General features: G+C 47.2%; 2 protein-coding genes across 3 annotated transcripts in view; both read left to right on the top strand.

Annotated features, from left to right (window-relative positions):
* The first annotated feature begins 4,426 nt into the window (after window positions 1-4,426).
* On the top strand, window positions 4,427-11,190 carry NUDT19 (nudix hydrolase 19). Of its 2 annotated transcripts, XR_002775407.1 has the most exons (4): window positions 4,427-5,844; window positions 8,193-8,400; window positions 9,541-9,800; window positions 10,899-11,190. XR_002775407.1 is itself a non-coding variant. In XM_003798451.3 (3 exons), exons 1-3 carry the CDS (start codon window positions 5,158-5,160, stop codon window positions 9,744-9,746), a joined length of 1,101 nt encoding a protein of 366 aa, XP_003798499.1. In that variant the 5' UTR covers window positions 4,427-5,157; the 3' UTR covers window positions 9,747-11,190. The 2 variants fall into 2 exon arrangements, 1 of the variants encoding a protein (XP_003798499.1); XM_003798451.3 differs by having other exon boundaries at window positions 9,541-11,190.
* A 9,122-nt stretch (window positions 11,191-20,312) lies between these two features.
* The window catches only part of TDRD12 (tudor domain containing 12), a 67,169-nt gene continuing 66,836 nt past the window's right edge, over window positions 20,313-20,645 (top strand). Inside the window, exon 1 of the mRNA XM_023518377.1 lies at window positions 20,313-20,336. Coding sequence (XP_023374145.1) covers window positions 20,313-20,336 — 24 coding nt within the window. The remainder of the gene's footprint in view (window positions 20,337-20,645) is intronic.

Genomic DNA, 20,645 nt, shown 5'->3' on the forward strand with positions numbered 1-20,645 from the left:
TCTGTCTCAAAAAAACAAAAAAACAGAGAAATAATTGTTAGGTCAAGATTGTTGAAGCACAGGATGTTACTGATCATTCATGAGTGAATTCTATTTATCCCCAGTGATATGCTTTGGTTTTTATGCAGGTTAAACCAGCACACCTGACACTAGTCAGTCTCTAAGCCAAATCCTCTCTCCATAGCTGGCCCTGTATGACACATTGTATCCTTCTCTCTGTTTTCTTTCTTTCTTCTTCTTCTTTTTTTTGAGACAGAGTCTCAAGCTGTCCCCCTTGGTAGAGTGCTGGGCATCATAGCTCACAGCAACCTCCAACTCCTGGGCTCAAGCGATCCTCTTGCCTCTGTTTCTATTTTTAGTAGAGATGGGGGTCTCACTTTTGCTCAGGTTGGTCTCAAATTTGTGAGCTCAAGCAATCCACCTGCCTCGGCTTCCCAGAGTGTGAGGATTACAGGCATGAGCCACTGCGCCCAGCCCTTTTTTTTTTTTTTTTTTAAGTGGAAATACCCAATAACAGATATGAGTTTGAGCTTGTTGAACTAGAGCAGGGGTCCTCAAACTTGTTAAACAGGGGGCCAGTTCACTGTCCCTCAGACTGTTGGAGGGCTGGACTGCGGGCCCCAGGATGAGTCGGCTGTTAAGCAGGACAGGCAGCAGCAGCAAAAACACCTGGCGGGCCGGATAAACATCCTAGGCGGGCCGTAGTTTGAGGACGCCTGAACTAGAGAGTGAAATAAAGCCCCGTGGGAGCTAAACAGTAGCATAACATGTTTGAAAGGGTTTTTTTGTTTGTTTTTTTTGACTTCAGGATTACAGAATTTCTTTTTTTTTTGGAGACAAGAGTCTCATTTAGTCACCCCGGGTAGAGTGCCTTGGTGTCACAGCTCACAGCCACTTCAAACTCCTGGGCTCAAGAGATATTCTTGCCTCAGCCACCCAAGTAGCTGGGACTACAGGTGCCTGCCATAACGCCCGGCTAGCTTTTCTATTTTTAGTAGAGATGGGATCTCGCTCTTGCTCAGGCTGGACCCAACTCCTAAGCTCAAGCCATCTGCCTGCCTCAGCCTCCCATCATGCTCTGATTACAGGTGTGCACTGCCACGCCCAGCCAAGGATTCGATGTGTTCTAATAAATCAAATAAAACTGTTTCTTGTGGTAAAGACAGCTAGGAAAGACCAGTAGAAAAGAAGAATGAAGAGTCAGGTGTCTTTTTTTTTTTTTCTTGGCATTTTTTGGCCGGGGCTGGATTTGAACCTACCACCTCTGGCATATGGGGCCGGCGTCCTACTCTTTTGAGCCACAGGCGCTGTCCAAAAGTCAGATGTCTTTAGCTATGAAATGAGCAACTGTTGTCATAAACAAGGCTACCCACTCTCTTGTGGCTGAGTGGCCTGGGATAATTGCCAAGCTGCTGGGGGTGTATTATACACCACTGTCAGGCTCGGGGCAGCTGGCACCGTGCCACTGCAAAACAGCAGGACGCTTAAAACCTGATGGTAGGTTTGGACACAGATTCCAACACTTGCAGGCTGTGTGACCTTAGGAAAATCTATCTTTTCACATCTTTTGCCTCTTTTTTCTACACAGCCATAGGTTTTCTTCTCCATTATTCCTAAAGGCTGATCCTTAGTGACAAATATTACAGAAAGGTTTTCCAGTTTCTTATTTATCTTAAGACTTCGCTTATGCTGTTTTTGTCATAATAAAGTTTTATATAGAGAGAAAGAGAATCAAATTAATCAGTCTTTTCCTTTATTGCTCCTTGATTTTGAGTCACAGGTTATGGAAAAATTTACCTATTTTCTTCTAATGCTTACATGGCTCCGTTTTTTGCCCACGGTGGGAGCCACTGAGTCCCGTCTCCTGGCATTTGCTCCCTCTCATGTTGAACAGACCTAACTAGTGTAAAAGCAGGATGCTGCTGAAGTGACAGAGGGTGACATTTGAAGCTAACTCATCAAAGGGATCATGGTTTCTTCCTTCTTCTTTCATGAATCATTCTCTGTGAGGGATGTTAACTAGCAAGTCCTGAAGACATCCAAGCAGGCTTACAGGAAGACCCCTGTGGTAGGGACCTGAGGCTTCCTCCCAGCAGTTGTGTGACTTGAACGCAGCAAGCCCTGTGTGACATGCTGACTGCAACCTCATGGGGGATACCGAGTCAGGACCACCACACCAAGATGCTTTTGAATTCGTGATTGACAGAAACTGTGAGATACTGTTTATTGTTTGAAGCCATGTTTTGAAGTACTTTGTTAACTGTGATAGTTAAGTAATACCTACACAATTTGCCCTCTGAGCAGGGCACAGTAGAGCTGAATATATTTTATGTTATTCTTTTATCTACAGAGTCTCACTCTGTCACTGTGGGTGGAGTGCTGTGGCATCACAGCTTATAGCAACCTCAAACTCTTGGGCTCAAGAGATCCTCTTGCCTCATCCTCCTGAGTAGCTGGGACTACAGGCATCCACCACAATGCTTGGCTAATTTTTTTTCCCTATATTTAGTAGAGATGGGGTCTTGCTCTTGCTCAGGCTGCTCTCAAACTCCTGAACTCAAGTGATCTACCCCCTCACCCTTCCAGAGTGCTGAGATTGCAGGTGTGAGCCGCCTCTCCTGGCCCTTGTATGTCTTTTATGTTCTGGTGCCGAGCTACAGTTTGGATAGCTGAGATTGTATAATGTGCCCTCTGGATCCGTCCATAAACTGGTATTGCATCAACACAGAGCCCCCTGAGTACGACAGACATGGCTGTGTACAGGTTTGAAGGATTGCTCTTTGTTGAGATCCAGTTTCTGTCGCTTTGTTATGCACTCCGGGACTTGGACATCTCCAGATTAACCAGCTTCTGGAAAAACCAGTTCTCAAAACGAGCCTTATAAAACCACAGTGTTATTTTACAGTGAAGGGAATAGTGTGTCCTTTCTTAAGATTCTTAATCCCTCCATAAATTGTTAGGTTAGTCACCTGTAAAATAACTGTTTCCTCTTTTGCAAGGATTATACAACTAATACTGTATTTCTAAAGTTCCTAGTGCTTCATACAAGGTGCTTAGTATTAATATTATTGCTTCTAGGATTGAAGAAATGTTACTTCAACGCTCCCAGACTTAACTTCTTCCTCTCCTTTGCTCTACATTGTTACTAATTACCACACTGGATTGAGCCTATCCCCTAAATACTCTCTAAACCATTCCTTTCTCCCACCCACAGCCCCTCCACAGCCACTCTCCACTCAAGCCCTCATTATTTCTTGCTTAACGTACTGTATGGGCCTCCAGTCCAGGCCCATCCAATGGAATCACTATACTGCTGTCAAGGTGAACTCTGAAGACGTGAACTTGACTGTGTCCCCACCTTTCATGGCTTCCCATGGTGCATGGTACTGGAAACACCTGGAGGGCAGGGGATTGTAAAAATAAAGGCTCAATAGTATCACTCTAACTCTACAAAATTTTCAGAAAGGCAGAGGATTTCATGTTTCAGAGCTCAGAGAAACAATTTGGGAAGGGTCCCAAACTGTGAATTCTTTAGAGACTCAAGGTGGATAGAAGTTGACAGACCCTCCCAGGACATGTGCCTTCCCCTTGGCTCCTCTGTGTGATTTTTCTCAACATGTGGCCCCATTTTGTTTCTGGGGATACAGTCACAAGCATTTGCACCTTTAGAAAATGATGCTAAAAAAAAGACAGAGAAAAGATTTTAAAAAATCAACCTACATGGTTCACTGTGGCAGGGTATTGTAGTCCTAGCTATTTGGAAGGCTGAGGAGGGAGGATTCCTATTTGGAAGGCCAGGAGTTTGAGGCTGTGATGTGCCGTGATCGTGCCTGTGAACAGCCACTGCACTTCATGCAACATACTGAGACCCTGTCACTGAAAATCCACCCATCAACCCAAATATTGCCAGTGCCACCTGTGGATTCTCCCGGGGGAATAACCCATATTAAAACGGTTTGTAAATTAGGCTTAGCAGTATAGAATATTGTGTATCTCTAGAATTTGTTGGTGCTTAGAGAAAAAATAAAAATTAAAATAAAGAACGTTGTGTATCTCATCCAAAAACATGAGGAATGTGTGATCGATTACATCAGCAATTACCGGAGAAGCTGTTAGCCACCCGCAAGGAGTTGGTAAAAGAAAAGACTCAGATTTAAACAGGCCCTTTCTAAAAGATCACAATACTGCTCTTGGAGGTGGGAGTCTTCTAGCCACTAAAAAGATGGAGTGGGGCCCCAGCCAAACTGCAACCAAAAAATAGCCAGGCGTTGTGGCGGGCTCCAGCTACGCGGAAGCCTGAGGCAAGAGAATCACTGATGCCCAGGAGTTGAAGGTTGCTGTGAGCTGGGTGACGCCACGGCACTCTACCTAGGGCAACAAAGTGAGACTCTGTCTCTACAAAAAGAAAAACAGATGGAGTGGAGAGAAACAGCTTGGTTTAAATATTTCCCATCAAAGTGAAACCCATCCAGGTCCCCAGGTGTCCTGACATAAAAGGTAACCAGAACCATAATACTAACATTACTCTAGAGGGCAGGGATTCTGGAAGGCTCTTTCACGTTCAGGCAGTGCATCAGGAAACTGGTAATTCGACATCTGGATAATCCCTTCGTTTCCCATTGGCAAGGCTCGTGTGAGTTTGCAAAGCTCGGACACCGGTCCTTGAACGTCCTCTCTCTTCTCCCAAAGGAAACACGCCTCCATGTGGACCCTCCTTTAAGGGATAAAGTCCTAGTCGTCGGGCTGTAGAGGGACAAATGTCATCAGGCCTGGCTTTGCATCCCATATTTACTATGGCTGGTCATGCGAGCCCTAAGCATTCCTGCTCTGCGTCCAAGAGTCCAGCGAGGGGATAACGCAGCCTTCCTTCAGTAAGCTGGGAATAACAATCGCTTGCTGGCCGCTGTGACAACCCGGGTCGACTGAAAGTGACCTGGGCTGGGCTTAAGGGCACCCGAGGAGGCGCCTGCTCAGGCGAGTGCCGCGCCCCTCCCACCGGCCGGTGCAGGCGACACTGCCCAGATCCTCGGAGGGCCAGGCGCTCGTCTCCAGGGAGGCCAACTGAGGGTGCTGGGGTCTGTGCGCGGCCCCACCATCGGCTCAGGAGCTCCCGCCGCGCCAGAAGCCGAGACAAGAGGCCGCGCGCCGCCGCCCGCCATGAATGGCCCGCTGCGGTCGGGCCCGAGCAGCTGGCGCCTGGCGGCCACCCTGGTGCTGGCGGCGGGCGGGACGCGCCCGAGCGCAGCCGCCCCGTCGTCGGCCGAGGGCTTCCGGCTGCTGCTGCTGCAGCGCTCGCCGAACCAGGGCTTCATGCCCGGCGCGCACGTCTTCCCGGGCGGCGTGCTGGACGCGGCGGACCGCTCCGCCGACTGGCTGCGCCTCTTCGCCCCGCACCAGGGGCCGCCGCGCTTCGGCCTGGGCCCAGCGCCGCCCCGGCGCGCAGCCTTCCCGGTGCTGCCTGACGCGGCCAACGGCGACGCGGGGGCGCTGCCCGATGACGTGGCCTTCCGCATCTGCGCCATCCGCGAGGCCTTCGAGGAGGCCGGCGTGCTGCTGCTGCGGCCCCGCGGCGCCTTGTCCGCGCCGGAGCCCCGCCGCGCCCTCGCGCTGCCGCCGGGCCTGGCCGACTGGCGGGACCGCGTCCGGCGCGACCCGCACCACTTTCTGCGCCTGTGCGCGCACCTGGACTGCACGCCCGACATCTGGGCGCTGCACGACTGGAGCGCCTGGCTGACGCCCTTCTACCGCGGCGCCACTCGCCGCTTCAACACGACCTTCTTCCTGTGCTGCCTGCGCGAGCCGCCGTCCGTCCACCCCGACCTGGCCGAGGTGGTGGGCTGCCAGGTAGGGCGCCCTCGCGCGGGGCGGTGGGAGCCACCACCGGGACAGGAGAAGGACCCCTGCCGGCGGCCACGGCCCTCGGGGGCCTCCAGTTAGCCAGTGAAAGACTCCGAGGTCCCAGGAGCAAACGAGTGGGGGCCCAAAGCCATGTCCTTGGGGAAGCGCTCTCGGCTTCCCGCAGCCTCGGCTTCTCAGTCTCGGGACCTCGACTCTGTGTCCCCAGGCGGTTCTCCCCGCAGGGCCACTGCGGGGAGGGTCACAGCTGGCTCTGAACAGCGCTTTGCATGTGCAGACGCATCTCGTCTCCACAGCCTTATTTATTTTTCTTTTTTGAGACAGAATCTCACTCTGTTGACCCAGACTAGGGTGCCGTAGTGTATCACAGCTCGCAGCAACCTTAAACTCCTGGGTTCAAATGATCCTCCGCTCTCAGTCTCCCGAGTAGCTGGAACTACAGGCGCCCTTCATGATGCCCGGCTAATTTCCAACAGGGCAATCAACAGCCTTTTTTTAAGACGAAGTCTAATTCTGTCACCCTGGGTAGAGTAACCTGGTGTCATAGCTCATACTGACCTCAAACTCCTAGGCTGAAGCGATTCTTCTGCCTCAGGCTCCGGGGTGGCTGAGACTACAGGTGGGGGCCACGATGTCGGGCTACTTCTTTTTATTTTTGTAGAGAAGGGGCCTTCCCCTTGCTCAAGCAGTCTTCCCAGAGTGCAGGGATTACAGACATGAGCCACCGCGCCCGGCCTTCATAGCTTTTTAACTTGGTTTCTTGGCGAACATACTTTATATGATTTTGGTCTTTTTAAGTTTATTGAGTCTTGTTTTATGGTCACGAATATACTCTTGGCAAATATTCCCTTTGCACCTATAAAGAATATATATTCTGCCGTTGGATGATACGTTTGTAAAAATGTCAAATTGGGTTCAACTGTTTGGTAGCGTCTTTCAGATCAGGTTTTCTGTACTGTTCCCTTGTTCCATTCAATAGGGACAGAAGAATCAGTTACCCCTCGTGTAAGTGGATATTTAGTAAACCCAGTAAAGAAAGACCTTTGGTTCATTCCATATTTATTGAATCAATTCTTTTTATCTAAATGTCTTTGGAGAGCAGGCTAGGGAAGGACAGCAGGTTGCAGCAGTGAGGTCGTTTAAGTTTAACAGGAAGACATTGCTTGGTTGAAAGTGTTATTACACAGGAGTTATTACAGTCTAGGCGTTATTACACTTCCTAGACTGTAGGCTGAGTCGTGCCTGCTGACCTTCCTTAAAGCTGTATTGCTCCTAATTCCTCACCTGCATTGTCACTCGTGGCACACATCACAGTGTATATTGGTTGTTATACTTCTCATTGGACCTCAGAGAGCTTTGTTGTGTCCATCGTATCCTCAGTACCTAGCCAAGGTGCTCCATTTGTTTCGTTTTATCTTATTTTTTTGAGACAGGGTCTTGCTCTGACATCTAGGCTGGTGTGCAATGCCGCGATCATAGCTCACTGTAGCCTCCATCAAGCTCATGGGTTCGAGTGATCCTCCCACCTTTGCCTCCCTAGTATTTGGGACTACAGATGCATGCCACCATGCACCACTGATACTTAAATTTTTCGTAGTGACAGGATCTCACTATGTGGTCTAGGCTGTTTTCAAACTTCTGGCGTCAAGCGATCTTTCTGCCTTAGCCTCCCAGAATGCTGGCATTATAAATATGAGTCACTGTACCAAACAAGGTTCCCCTTTATGGGAGGAGAGAACAAGCACAAAATTCTCAATCTATGGTGATGATTCTACCCTTCAGAGTCTTCCTTCGGGAGTGACCAGAATCACTTTGCCCTCAGCAATTCTCCCAGGTCAAACCTTTGTGGTCTGTCAGATTTATTTGCTAGTTTCCAGGATCAGTGTTCTGGTAATCAATTTCTTAAGGGGAACCATTCAGCTTTTTCTTTTCTTTTTTTTTTTTTTGACAGAGTTTCATTATGTTGCCCTCGGTAGAGTGCTGTGGTGTCACAGCTCACAGCAACCTCAAACTCTTTGGTTAGCGATTCTCTTGTCTCAGCCTCCCAAGTAGCTGGGACTACAGGCACCCGCCACAATGCCTGGCTATCTTTTGTTGCAGTTGTCATTGTTGTTTAGCTGGCCCCGGGCAGGTTTCGAACCCACCACATCAACCTGACTGGGCAAATCCAGCTATCTTCACCAGATCTTTTATGTTGTCTCAGAGGTCTCTACCGGTGAAAATGAATGAATTAATTTCACATCTTCGATTTAGATCTTAGGGTACTTATCTAACAATCTCAAATCTTCCGTTGTCTGTGGCATAAACCTTAGGAAGCCCTATGTTGTCTTTCACAGTGGTTATCTCCATCAGAGGCAACTGAACGTTTCATATCAAAAGAAATTTGGCTGGCACCCCCCCAGTTCTATGAACTGAGAAGACTTGAAAACTTTGCCTCTCTGTCTGACTTGCACAAATTCTGTTTGGATCGTGCATTAGAAGGACTGGAAAGATGGCTGCCCATCACGCTGCTGACTGCTGACGGGTCGCTGCAGCTTTTACCAGGTAGGTCAGTGAAGTGTCGATAACTTCCGGTGGCGCTGACACTCAGCGCATGGGGCTGCGTGACAGTATGGCACAACACAGACACGAACTGATCTGTGTTTTAGAGCCTACAGGGTATTAATTAGTTAAGGTTGAAGTCTGTGAAATACCCATAACATAACCAGAAAGTCTGAATAATGTCACCAGCATAGCTGCATATTTATGTAAATGTCATTTCTAGACACTGAATATGTTTTCTCATATATTATCTCATTTTTTTTCTATTTTAATTTTGAATTATGAGAATTGGTAAGTTGTCAGCTGATTTGAACTAAGGAGCTTGTTTATGGTCAATTGCTGTTGGGCAGAAGGGGCGTTGGTGGCAGTTTAGAGTGGCACTTTGTACCTGTCTTCATGGCTGCCTGCTCACTTCCTGAGAATAGTGACAAGAGTTGTTATTCAACCTATAGGTGGAAAATCTGGCAATTTTTATATAACTTATTTTTTCTTGAGACAGAGTCTCACTTCATCACCCTCTGTAGGTGATGTGGCATCATAGCTCACAGCAACCTCAAACTCTTGGGCTCAAATGATCTTCCTGCCTCAGCCTCCTGAGTAGCTGGGACTACAGACACCTGCTGTAACTCCTGGCTAGCTTTTCTATTTTTAGTAGAGATGGGGTCTTGCTCTCACTTAGGCTGATCTCAAACTCCTGAGTTCAGGCAGTCCACCGTCTTCCACCTCCCAGAGTGCTGGGATTACAGGCATGAGCCACAACACCCTGCCCAGTGTTAATTTCTCTAAATTAACTTTGAGATCATCAGAACAGCCCACATTGAAACAGCAAAAGTATACAGCTATCAAAGCCAATATTGATGTCAATAGTGAAGAAAATAAAGAGTTATGAATTGGTATGAAAGTTGCTGTTCACAATGAAAATACACAGTCAGAAGTGTTTGTGCCCAAAGAAAATTCTTGACTGGGGAATTGGGAGAATATTACACATTAATGTAAATTAATAAAATTAGGGTTATTTAACAATTTATCTCAGTTCCAAACACATGAAATAGATTAAAAATAAGTACTATTTGTATTTCACTGCTACTGTGGAATGATCCATAAAGTAATAATTTAATGGAATTAACATTTTGTCTTCTTCAGGTGATGAGCTGTACTTAGAAGATTCAACCTTTTTAGAAAAATTTTTGTCTACTGAAAAAACGACTGAAGAAATCATGAAGGAAGGAGAGACATTCCACCGCATAGTGCTGTACGACCGCCACCTTTATGACATCCACGTGACGGTCCAGTCCAAGTGTAAACACGTTTATCCTCAGAACTATGTAGCGACTAAGAGCCGTCTATAGGGTGCTGCGTGATCGAAAGCTGCCCGCTTGAAGGAGTCCTCATGAAGAACAAGGGTCAGCTGAGCTTCTTAAGAACTCTCTGCCTGTAAAGCTGTAATGCAGTGTTTTTTTTAATTTCAGGTGTATTACAGAGCTCTCTGGTTTCTTTTATTAAACCTTACAGTATGCCACAAGTATAAAGCTTATAAAATAGTATACGTGATTTTGTTGCCAAAACAAGAAAAAAAATTCACAAGGGTCTCCACGTCTATAATGTTATGTCAAAATTTTAAATAAGATGTTCCACTGCCATTGTTCTAACAGCTCTCTAGAGGTTGATCCATGAATCCCGTAGACTTTCTGCTATAACTCAGTTAAGGATGTCTGATGAGATAGTGAACAGTGGAGTGAGACAACCTTTCAGTGACGTCTAAGAAGTAATGAAGCCATAGTAAAGTCGTCATTATTTTTACTCCAGGGTGTTAATGAATGAAAAGAGTTTAGAGAGAGGTCATAATTAGTGCTGTTTGTATGAGTCCATGCGCTTAATATGAGTAATTTCAAACTCCTGGGCTCAAGTGATCCTCCTGTCTCAGCCTTGCAAGTAGCTGGGACTACAGACACCTGCCACAATGCAGTTATTTTTTATTTTTGGTAGCGACAGGTCTCGCTATTGCTCATGCTGGTCTCAGTTGGGGCCTCTACCCGGCCCTGCCTCCCTGAGTGCTAGGATTATAGGTGTGAGCCACCACTACTGGCCTAATATTAGCAATTGTTTTACCTACTTTGAGATGAAATGTTTATTGACTAAAGGTGGGAAATGAGAGTTAGGATACTAATTATATTTCAAGGTCTTTGACTCAGTTCTGCAATGTACAGTGGATTTCATTTTTCATGAAATGTCTTATTAGTTTTCTACCTACAAAATAAAGGCAGTGACAAATAAAGCTTGTATGTATTATTTAATCCTGGTTAGAGGAAAATATTTGAAGCAGTGGTTCTCAGCGCAGCACTTTTTGCCCTCAGGGGCATTTTGCTACTTCTGGAAACACTTCTGGTTGTCCCAACTGAGGGAAGGACACCACTGCCATCTAGTGGGGAGAGGCCAGGGCGGCAGCGCAAGACCAAGGGTGAGAAACCTGATCTAAAGTCTCTTTATTTTGTTTTTTTCAGCAAACGTTTCCAATATGTAAATTTGGGGAGCCACAGATACTGTTATCACTCAATCCAGCTTTTGGCCTTAGGCATGATGCTGTTTCATTCGCACAGAATACAGGAATGCTCCGTACAGCTGGAAAGGTGAAGGGCATGATGGTGCCAGCAGGAAACAGGTTCTGCAGCCAGTTAGCCTCACAACCAAGAGTAGAACTTGCTCCTAGTCCTGTGGCCTCTTCAGTGGAGCTCCTGCACCTTGGTGGATGGTATTAGATGTTGTGAATAAATGATACCACTGGTTTTTCTTCATCAAAAAGATAGTTTTGTTGTTTTTAATCTGACTGAAACTTGACTCCTTCCAAGAATTCCTTTTGGGTGATTGTTCTGTGACTTCCTACTTATGGTGAAAGGTGATATCTCGCCCACCAGCCCAATTGACAGGCCTGACCTCAGGAGCTGGAAGGCTATGTTGTTTTAGAACCCAGCCAGAATTATGGCATTTGTCATACTCTTTCTTACCTAATGTATTCAGGCTGACTGGGACTCAGCTACAGAAGCAGAAAGCTGATTTTTTTTTCCTTTTTTTTTGGAGACAGAGTCTCACTTGTCACCCTGGGTAGAGTGCCATGGCACCACAGCTCACAGCAACCTCAAACTCCTGGGCTTAAGCAATTCTCTTGCCTCAGCTTCCCAAGTACCTGGGACTACAGCTATCTGCCACAATATCTGGCTATTTTTTGGTTGCAGTTGTCATTGTTTTAGCAGGCCTACCTGGGTTTGAACCTGGCAGCCCTGGTGTATGTGGCTGGTGCCTTAACCACTGAGTGACAGGCGCTGAGTCCGACGCTATTTGACCCTACCTGTCACCTTCTGTTCTGGTATCTTTACTCCATGCTGTCTCATCCAGGGCTCAGCCAGGGACATTTGTTTTCTATAATGCCATCCATTTCTTGAAACTGCATTACACACTCAGGAGTCAATACTAAGTATATATTTTCATTGCCTCCCTTTTTTTGGCTAATTCTTTTGGATGACCTTCATTAGCATCCAGAATGAGGCTGGATATTTGATATTTTAGGCTAACACATCTTGCTCACAGGTTTTGGGGGGTTTGTTTGTTTTGTTTTGTTTAGAGACAGAGTTTCAGTTTGTCGGCCTCAGTACTGAGCGCTGTGGCATCACAGCTCACAGCAACCTCCAGGTCTTGGCCTCAAGTGATTCTCTTGCCTCAGCCTCCCAAGTAGCTGGGACTACAGGTGCTTGCCACAATGCCCAGATATTTGTTTGTTGCAGTTGTCATTGTTGGTTAGCTGGCCAGGGCCAGGTTCAAACCTGCCAACTTCGGTGTCTGTGGCTGGCGCCGTAACCACTGTGCTCCAGGCGCCGAGCCCTCTTTATTTTTGCAACCTCTCTGCAACCCTGGACAGTTTCTCACTCTCCTCACCCCCTTAGCCACTAGTCCTCTTAGTTTCTTCTCCTCTAACCTATAGATGTTAGAGTCCCTCAATCCTTGTTCTTAGACCCACTTCTCTCCTCAGGTGAAGTGACTTCTAGGTCTTGTCTTTTTTTTTTTTTTTTTGCAGTTTTTGGCCAGGGCTGGGCTTGAACCCACCACCTCTGGCATATGGGGCTGGCACCCTACTCCTTTGAGCCACAGGTGCCGCCCTAAGTCCTGTCTTTTAGGAAGGAAATTGCTTGCCCTCCACTTTCTCTTTTCCCTTCTCTCCGGCTAGAAATGGTGACAACTGGAGCAGCTGCCTTGGGACAGAAGCTGAGTGTTAAGGGACAGGTGCCTGCCTGCTCTGGGCTGCTCACTTCCTGCTTTTACATGAAAGAAAATCTATTTCTACTTTATGTAAGCTACTGTATTTTTGTATCTGTTAACAACAGTCCAGCCCCTTCCCTAACCTATTACTTTTCCCTGGAGCAGTCTGCCTCAGCACAGTCTTCCTTATATCAGAAATACACCACTTATTCAAGTTAGAAGTCTTAGTCATTTGGGGGGCTGGCACTGTGGCTTTTCTTCACACAGCCTAAACTCTGCAAGGCCATGCTATTCCCTCTGACCTCCTCCCCCACCCTTTCCATCTGCACTCCCAGCAGAAAGGTCATCGTCTGGTTTGTCCACTGTGCAAAGCTCTTTCTCGCCTCAGAACCTTTTGCGGTTCCCTTTGCTTTGAGGCAAATCTGGAACTCTGAACAATCTTTTATTCTTGAGTCTCTTTGCTTCTATAGCCTAAGAAAAACACATTCAATGTAGAGGATGACATCCCACAGGTAACAGGTCTAAAGGTAAATTCCAGAACAAATGGAAACACATTATTTGGAGAAGAGAATAAAGTTTTCTTGAGCTGAAGGAAAGTGTTGATCTGGCAAAAAGGCCCTGTCGTGCGTGTCAAAGCAAAATTAACAAAAATTGTATAACACCCGGATGACATTTTGAATTTCAAAAATAAGGAATGCCACAGATTTGCAGGAAGAAAAGTCAAAAATTATGAAGGTGCAAAATCAGGTTTCTGAGTGTGTGTCACAGAGTAACAGGATACACTGGACAGAGCATACAGGTACCGATCATATGTGGAAGCTGTGGAAATCATTCTCTCTTCTCCATGAGCTCTGAGGAGTCCACACTCTCTGAAGAAATTCCCTGATAGAAATACCAGAGATGACTGAAAGATTTATCAAAAATTGTGAAGTAGTAGTGCACGGTAGAAGTCCCCATGGTGATGCCAGGTGAGGTGGCTCATGACTATAATCCCAGCACTCTGGGAGGCTGAGGGGGGAGGATTAACTCTTAAGCTTGAACTGAAGAGTTTAAGACCAGCCAGAGTAAGAGTGAGACTCATCTCTACTAAAAATAGAAAAACTAGCCAGGTGTTGTGGCAAACGCCTGTAGTTCTAGCTACTTGAGAGGCTAAAGCAAGAGGATTGCTTGAGCCCACGAGTTGGAGGTTGCTGTGAGTTATGATGTCACTGCACTCTATCCAGGATGACAGAGTGAGACTCTGTCTCAAAAAAAAAAAAGTCCAGATGGTGAATTGTGGAAATCAATTAAATATAAGAAGTAAGTCTGAATAATTACTCTAAAAATGGCTGAAAAGCACTGCAGATGTTAAAAATAATTCATATTTAAACCAATTTTGAAAAATAATGAACCCCCCTTTTTCATAAAAACAATAATCCTAGACATACTGTCAAAACGAGAATGTCTACGGGAGGGATAAGAAAGAGGATGAGAGGGCAGAGTCCACAACTGTAGGTGATAATAGAGAAATATCTGATGAAGTATTTTTAAATGCAGAAGTAGTTAGTAGAATTAAAAATAGAACAATCACTTGACGTGGCACCTGGGCTCAGTAGTTAGGGCTCCAGCCACATACACTGAGGCAGGTGGATTTGAACCCAGCTGGGGCCTGCTAAACAACAATGACAACTGCATAAAAAAAGTAGCCAGGTGTTGTGGCAGGTGCCTGTAGTCCCAGTTACTCTGGTGGCTGAGGCTAAAGAATCACTTAAGCCCAAGAGTTTGAGGTCGCTGTGAGCTATGATGCCATGACACTCTACTGAGGGTGACATAAACTCTGCTTCAAAAAAAAAAAAAATAGAATGGTCACTTTTCAAATCAATCAAAAAGAAGCATAACTGCTAACGCAAAAGCTAGAAAACAAGGGAGGTAGCAAGGAAACAAAAAGCCAAACACTTAGAATAAAACAGCTGAAGTAGGAATAGATATCAACCACGACCATATACAAAATGGGCTAAATCTATTATAGGACAAAGAACCTCAGATTAGGGGCACCCTGGCTCTCCCCCATACACGTTCATAAGTTGGTACGAGGTCGGACAATGAAGTTTGCAAACTCATCCTAGAAAAAGTCCTTTGAAGGGTGGACTAGGCGCTGGCATCAGTTCACAGCTTTCCCAGGGGAGTAATCCAAACGTGACCAGAGCTACGTAGCACTTTCTCCCTTTTCTAGGATGAGTTCGTGAATTCCCTCCCTCTCATCCTTCCTTCTTTCCTGCACCCCCCCCTTTTTTTTTTTTTTTTTGCAGTTTTTGGCCAGGGCTGGTTTTGAACCCACCACCTCTGGCATATGGGGCCAGTGCCCACTCCTCCGAGCCACAGGCGCCACCCTGCACCTTTTCTTTAATCTGCCTTTTGCCATCTGACTTTTAGCAAACCTTCCAAGGACGAAGGGCAAGTTTTCTTTTGGTTCCTACAGAGGTTTCCTCTGTTCTATGGGGAAATTTGAGTTAATTTTAATGGTTAATTGAGCTTTAGAAGACAGGAGGGGAGGGGAGAATCCTGGAAGGAAAGACAGAAGCAGAGGGAGATGGAGGTATGGAGTATGGTAGGATAAAACTGTTATGTTCGTCTTGTGGTTTGAGAGTATCACAAAGGGAATTGGATGTTTTTCACATTTTCTTTTGCATTGGCCAAGAATTTTCTTCAGGAAACAATTTTGGAATCTGAATTACTTTTATTTAATTTTTGAGACAGAGTCTGTTGCCCTGGGTAGAGTGCTGTGGCATCAAAGCTCACAGTAACCTCAAACTCTCGCTCTTGCTCAGGCTGGTCTCCCAACTCCTGAGCTCAAGCAATCCACCCGCCTTGGCCTCCCAGAGTGCTGGGATTACAAGGCATGAGCCACCATGCCCGACCCTGAATTTCTTTTAGATGCTTCCTTATGCCAATCACAAACTGCAGACAGTTGGATATTTGAAATCCTGTCTCCTTTTGCTCTCACGTGCCTCACAAATGAACGATTTTGATTATATCGAAAGTTCTCCCGAAGTGATCCCCATATAGCCAGCCCTCCATATTTGCAGACTCTGTGGATTCAACCAACCTTAGCTGGAAAATAATTCAAAAAGAGAAAACAGTAAGACTCTCAGATCAAATGTTTTAAAACCTAATTGTAAATGGGTTATAATTCCTACAATTCTGCTAAAAGGCTAAGAAATAAAAGGAGGGAAACAGAAAGCAAGAAGAGTTTAGTATTTATTCTATGAAATAGAATTCAACATATAAAGCAGTGAGATAAAGGTTAATTTGAGTCGATAATTTATAGTTCAAAATTGAAGATAGGAGAATATTCTTGCAGTGAATGTTCTCGAGCTATGAAAATAATACACTGGAAACATAAGGGGATTGCATGAGTGGATTTGCAGTCTGAAACAAAGAGAAAGAAACATGAGGATTATCTGACAGGTGTATGATCTCAGTGGGAACCCAGGTGTTCTCTGATGGACAGACCAATTCCCAAAAAGATAACGAAGGTGTCTGAACACAGGCAGCAGGCTTCTGCTGTTGAGTTCAGTGCCCAGTTGCTACTCTCTCTCAACTTACACAAAACAAATAAAGAACAAAACTAAAAAAGTTCTTCTCAAAGAAAATCAACTGGCAAATGTTCAAGCCAGCTTTGAGGCTGAACTTGTTTTTTATCCTTTTTTTTTTTTTTGGAAGGATAATGAGAATATTAAAAAACTGGATACTTGCAGACTGCCTTTTAAAACAGCTGATTTCAAGGTATGACCACTTGAATATATTGGGGGAGGAAGAATCTGAGAGGGAGAGAAGGGAGAAAGTCCTTGGTCTCCATTTCTTTCTCTCCTCTCCCTCCCTCCCTCCCTCCCTTCCTTCCTTGATGGAGTCTCCCTCTATCACCCAGGTTAGGGTGCAGTGGCAGGATCACAACTCACTGTAGCCTTGAACTCCTGGGCTTAAGCTGTCCTCCTGCTTCAGACCATGTACCGTCACTCCTGGCTAATTTTTAGTTTTTTTATAGCAATAATGCTTTGCTACGTTGCCCAGTCTGGTCTCAAACTCCTGGCCTCAAGTGATCTTCCTGCCTCAGCCTCCCAAAGTGCTGGGATTGCAGGCATGTGCCACTGCACCTGGCACCTCGTGCCCAAGTCTAAGAATTATGCCAGTTCTGCCAAATACTTGTAATCCTAACCCTCTAGCAGCTCAGGAGTTTGAGACAAGCCTGAGCAAGAGCAAGATCCATGTTTCTACTAAAAATAGAACAAGGAGTCAGGCATTGTGGCAGGCACCTGTAGTCCCAGCTACTAGGGAGGCTGAGGCAGGAGGATCAATCTCTTGAGCCCAAGAGTTTGAGGTTGTTGCGAGCTGTGACATGACAGCACTCTAGCCTGGGTGACAGCATGACCAAAAACCCACAAACAGAATTATGCCAGTTTTGGAAAACTTGTATCAGCAGCTCGATACTCTTCCCCACTCCCTACCTCTGCCATGGGCACACTGACAGGTGAAGAGGCCGGAGCAGGACTGGAGGTCCTACTGTCTCAGATGTCTCTCCTTACCATTCCTAATGCTTTGTCTTCTCACCCTTTTCTCCTTCTCTTGGAGTGGGGAGCCCAAAAATATATATATAAGAACAGAACACCGTCTACCAGACCCCTTGAGGAACTGAATATTATTCCCATGATGGGACAGACTTTAATTTCCTAACAGTATCTGGTCACCCAGGGGTGCCTGGATGAGCCATGGCAGTGTCAGGAACAGGTTCTTGTCCCTTACTGTGCTGTGATCTGGCCATGTTTGTGACAGGCCAGTAGTAAGCGTTTCTCCATTCCTCAGTAAGCCTTAAAGCCTACTTGGCTATGACTTCACTTTTAATTAGTCCCAGCGTTTACGTGGTAGCATTTTATTTGGGATTTCAGACCTATACTTGTAAGAGAAATTAATCTACAGTTCTCCGTGTTATCTTTGTCAGATTTTAGCGCCGGGATTTAACTGCCTCATAAAAATGCACTGGAAGTCTTTTCATTTTAGGTTACAGAGTAATTTCTTTCTTTCTTTCTTTCTTTTTTTCCCTTTTGAAACAGTTTCACTTTGTTGCCCTGGGTAGAGTGCTGTGGCATCACAGCTCACAGCAACTTCAAACTCTTGGGCTCAAGCAATTCTCTTGCCTCAGCCTCCCAAGTAGCTGGGACTACAGGCGCCCACCACAACGCCTGGCTATTTTTAGAGATGTCATCTTGCTCTGGGCTCAGGCAATCCACCTGCCTCGGCCTCTGGAGTGCTGGGATTAAGGCCTGAGCCACCAAGTCCAGCTTGTTAGAGTAATTTCTTTTAAAGAAGAAAAATAATTCTCACTGGTGTCAGGGTTGGGGGGAAGGTGACAGTACAGATACTGATCCCTTTTAGCTTCGGGGGGGCTGATGGCTGGAGCCCCAGAGCAGTGAGCTCCCATCACAGAAGACTTAACTATTCATCCCAGTACGGGGTATAAATACATACACCATAGCTGGCCACCCCCTACATTGGCCCCCTCTTTAACTTGACCTAATTTTCACAGACCGGACATGCACCACATGTATGCATCAGTGCAGTTCCTTATGGTGGTGACCAGTTTGCTGCAGTCCCTTGAGTGGTCAACTTACAGAGGTTCTCCTGTATCTCCATTTTCCATAAGCCATGTTGTGAAAAAGTGTGGGAAACCCCACACCACAGCATGGCATCTATCTATTCAAAGAAAAGAAGTCTGTCCCTACACTAAGAACTGGGAGAAGGCTGTATTCTCCATTTCCTTCAGTGCTTGGGAACTGTCTCTGGTGCCACCTATTCAAGATGGGGTCTTGCTACGTTGCCCAGGCTGGGCTTAAGAGAGCCTCCCATCTCAGCCTCTGGAGTAGCTGGAACTATAGGCATGGGCCTGTTTAAATCAGATCCTGTTGTTTTTCACCTCTTTTTGACAAGGTTTCTAGCTTTAGGTGAGTTGGGCTTGCCTGGTGCCTTGATTGGGGGTGAAGACTCATTAGCCCAAGTTCAGCAACAGGTGAACTTCATGCCCTTTGCAGCTGTGTTCATACTCCTTTCCTCTTCATGCAGGCTGAGACTTTGAAACACGTGATTGTGGGACCTTGTGAAGTCAAGCTTGTTTTTTTTGTTTGTTTGTTTTAGATAGTCTCACTTTGTCACCCTTGGTAGAGTGTCATGGCATCCTAGCTCACAGAAATGTCAAACTCTTGGGCTCAAGCGATCCTCTTGCCTCAGTTTTCATTTTTAGTAGAGATGGTGTCTCATTCTTGTTCAGGCTGGCCTCCAACCCCTGATCTCAAGCAATCCACCTGCCTTGGCCTCCCAGAGTGCTGGGATTACAGGTGTGAGCCGCCACACCCAGCCAAGCTTGGTTTTAAAAGTGGGTGCTTACTGGAACATTCTGTTCTCCAAATACGTAACTCCACATTTCCCACACGGTCTCGGGCGCAATCGCTTGCCCTCTTATTGGTTCCCTTACACATTTAAGATGAGTTTAAGAAAATGTTTCTTCACAATTGAAATATTAAAGAATTCTGCTGTAAACAAAACCTTCTAGGCCCAGCACTTTTTTCTTTCTTAGCCATGGTTCTTTTAATTTTTAAGGAATATCATTTCCCTTTCTTCCGGTTTGTTGACTTCTTCCTGCCTTGGAGCGAGATTCCTGAGCTAGTACTAAAGCTAACTTTCCCCCATGCTTTGGGGGTGTCCTTCGTTTCACCCAACGTAATGTCATCTACCTAATTCTGGGAATCACTGTGCGAGGCCCAATTTTTTAGATGAGAATCAGAGCTTAAAAGTGTTCAAAGAGCCCTGAACTACCTAAAAACAAAACTGGTCCAGGCAGCACCCAGTCCATGAGGCTGCAGTTTGCGCCCTTTGGTGGTGACAAAAATGCCTGTCATAGAGGAAAAAAGCCAGAACCAGGAACCTTTCCAGAAGGCGCAGGTCTGGTGGGGATGTTGCCGGGAGGTCACGAAGGCCCAGGGGATCAGTGGCCGACCCGCATTTTCCTCCTACTGCCCAAGGGGTGCAGGCTGGCCCAGAGGGATTCGGAAGGAAAGGGCCTCCTGGCAGGTCCCTCTATCCCTCCGGACCCACGAGGCAGTGGACAGCGGAGTCCCGAGTCCCATCTACAGGCGGGCAGCTCCCCTGCCCGCCAAGGTCTGCAGGCCCTGAGCACCCCAGCAGGGTCGGTGGGGGTTGAGCTCACCTGTCTCTGCTCGCTCCTCCTCACTCAGCCTCGGCGCCGCCCCGCCCCCTCGACGCCGCCCCGCCCCTCGCCCCGCCCCGACGCCGTGAGGTCGCGTCGTGTCCGGCCGTTGGGCGCCCCACGCGGTCTCTCGCCGCTCGAGGCCTGCGCGGGAGAGCCTCGGAGGGCCGTTGCGGCGCTGGCGCGGGTTGGCTGCCCGGGGTGCGGTGCGGGAGGCCCGAGAGCGCCCGCGGCGGTGGCGGCGTCGAGTTAGAGGACTGAGCGCGTCGCCTCGGCTGTGGCGGGACGGACCGGGCCTGTCGGGGGGACCTGAGGGTCAGCGTGGGCGGACGGGGCGCGGACGACCGAGGCGCCGACGTCTGCGCGAAGGGCCGGCGGCACGGGGCGCGCCTTCCCGGGCGAGGGGACCCGGGCAGCCCCGGGTGCCGCGAAGATGCTCGAGGTCTTGGTGCTGAAGGTGAGCGGGCGCCGAGCCAGGCCGCAGTTTCGCAGAAGCAGCAGGAAGGTTCAGTTCAATCCGTCTCGGGCGCTGTTGAGGACGAACTTAGCGTAATAAATTATTGGTTTCTCCACAATCTAGGTGTAGCGGGGGTGGGGTGGGAGGACGGGGGACATTTCCTAACAAGGGCTACCTTAGCGGAAGTACTTCCTGGAACCCTTCCTCCTGCACACCCTGACCCTCGGCCTGGGCTTGGTCCCCCCATCTGTCTACCCCACATCCTCCCACCCCCATGTCTGTCTCCCCCACCCCATCCTCCCACCTCCA

The sequence above is a fragment of the Otolemur garnettii genome, unplaced genomic scaffold, assembly GCF_000181295.1.
Source record: "Otolemur garnettii isolate 467f Iridium unplaced genomic scaffold, OtoGar3 scaffold00135, whole genome shotgun sequence".
NCBI classification, from domain to species: Eukaryota; Metazoa; Chordata; class Mammalia; order Primates; family Galagidae; genus Otolemur; species Otolemur garnettii.

Coding starts and splice junctions, on each gene's coding strand:
- NUDT19 (XM_003798451.3), top strand. CDS start 5,158: ATGAATGGCCCGCTGCGGTCGGGCCCGAGCAGCTGGCGCCTGGCGGCC. Junction 5,845..8,192: donor CCGAGGTGGTGGGCTGCCAG/GTAGGGCGCCCT, acceptor TGTCTTTCACAG/TGGTTATCTCCATCAGAGGC. Junction 8,401..9,540: donor GTCGCTGCAGCTTTTACCAG/GTAGGTCAGTGA, acceptor TGTCTTCTTCAG/GTGATGAGCTGTACTTAGAA.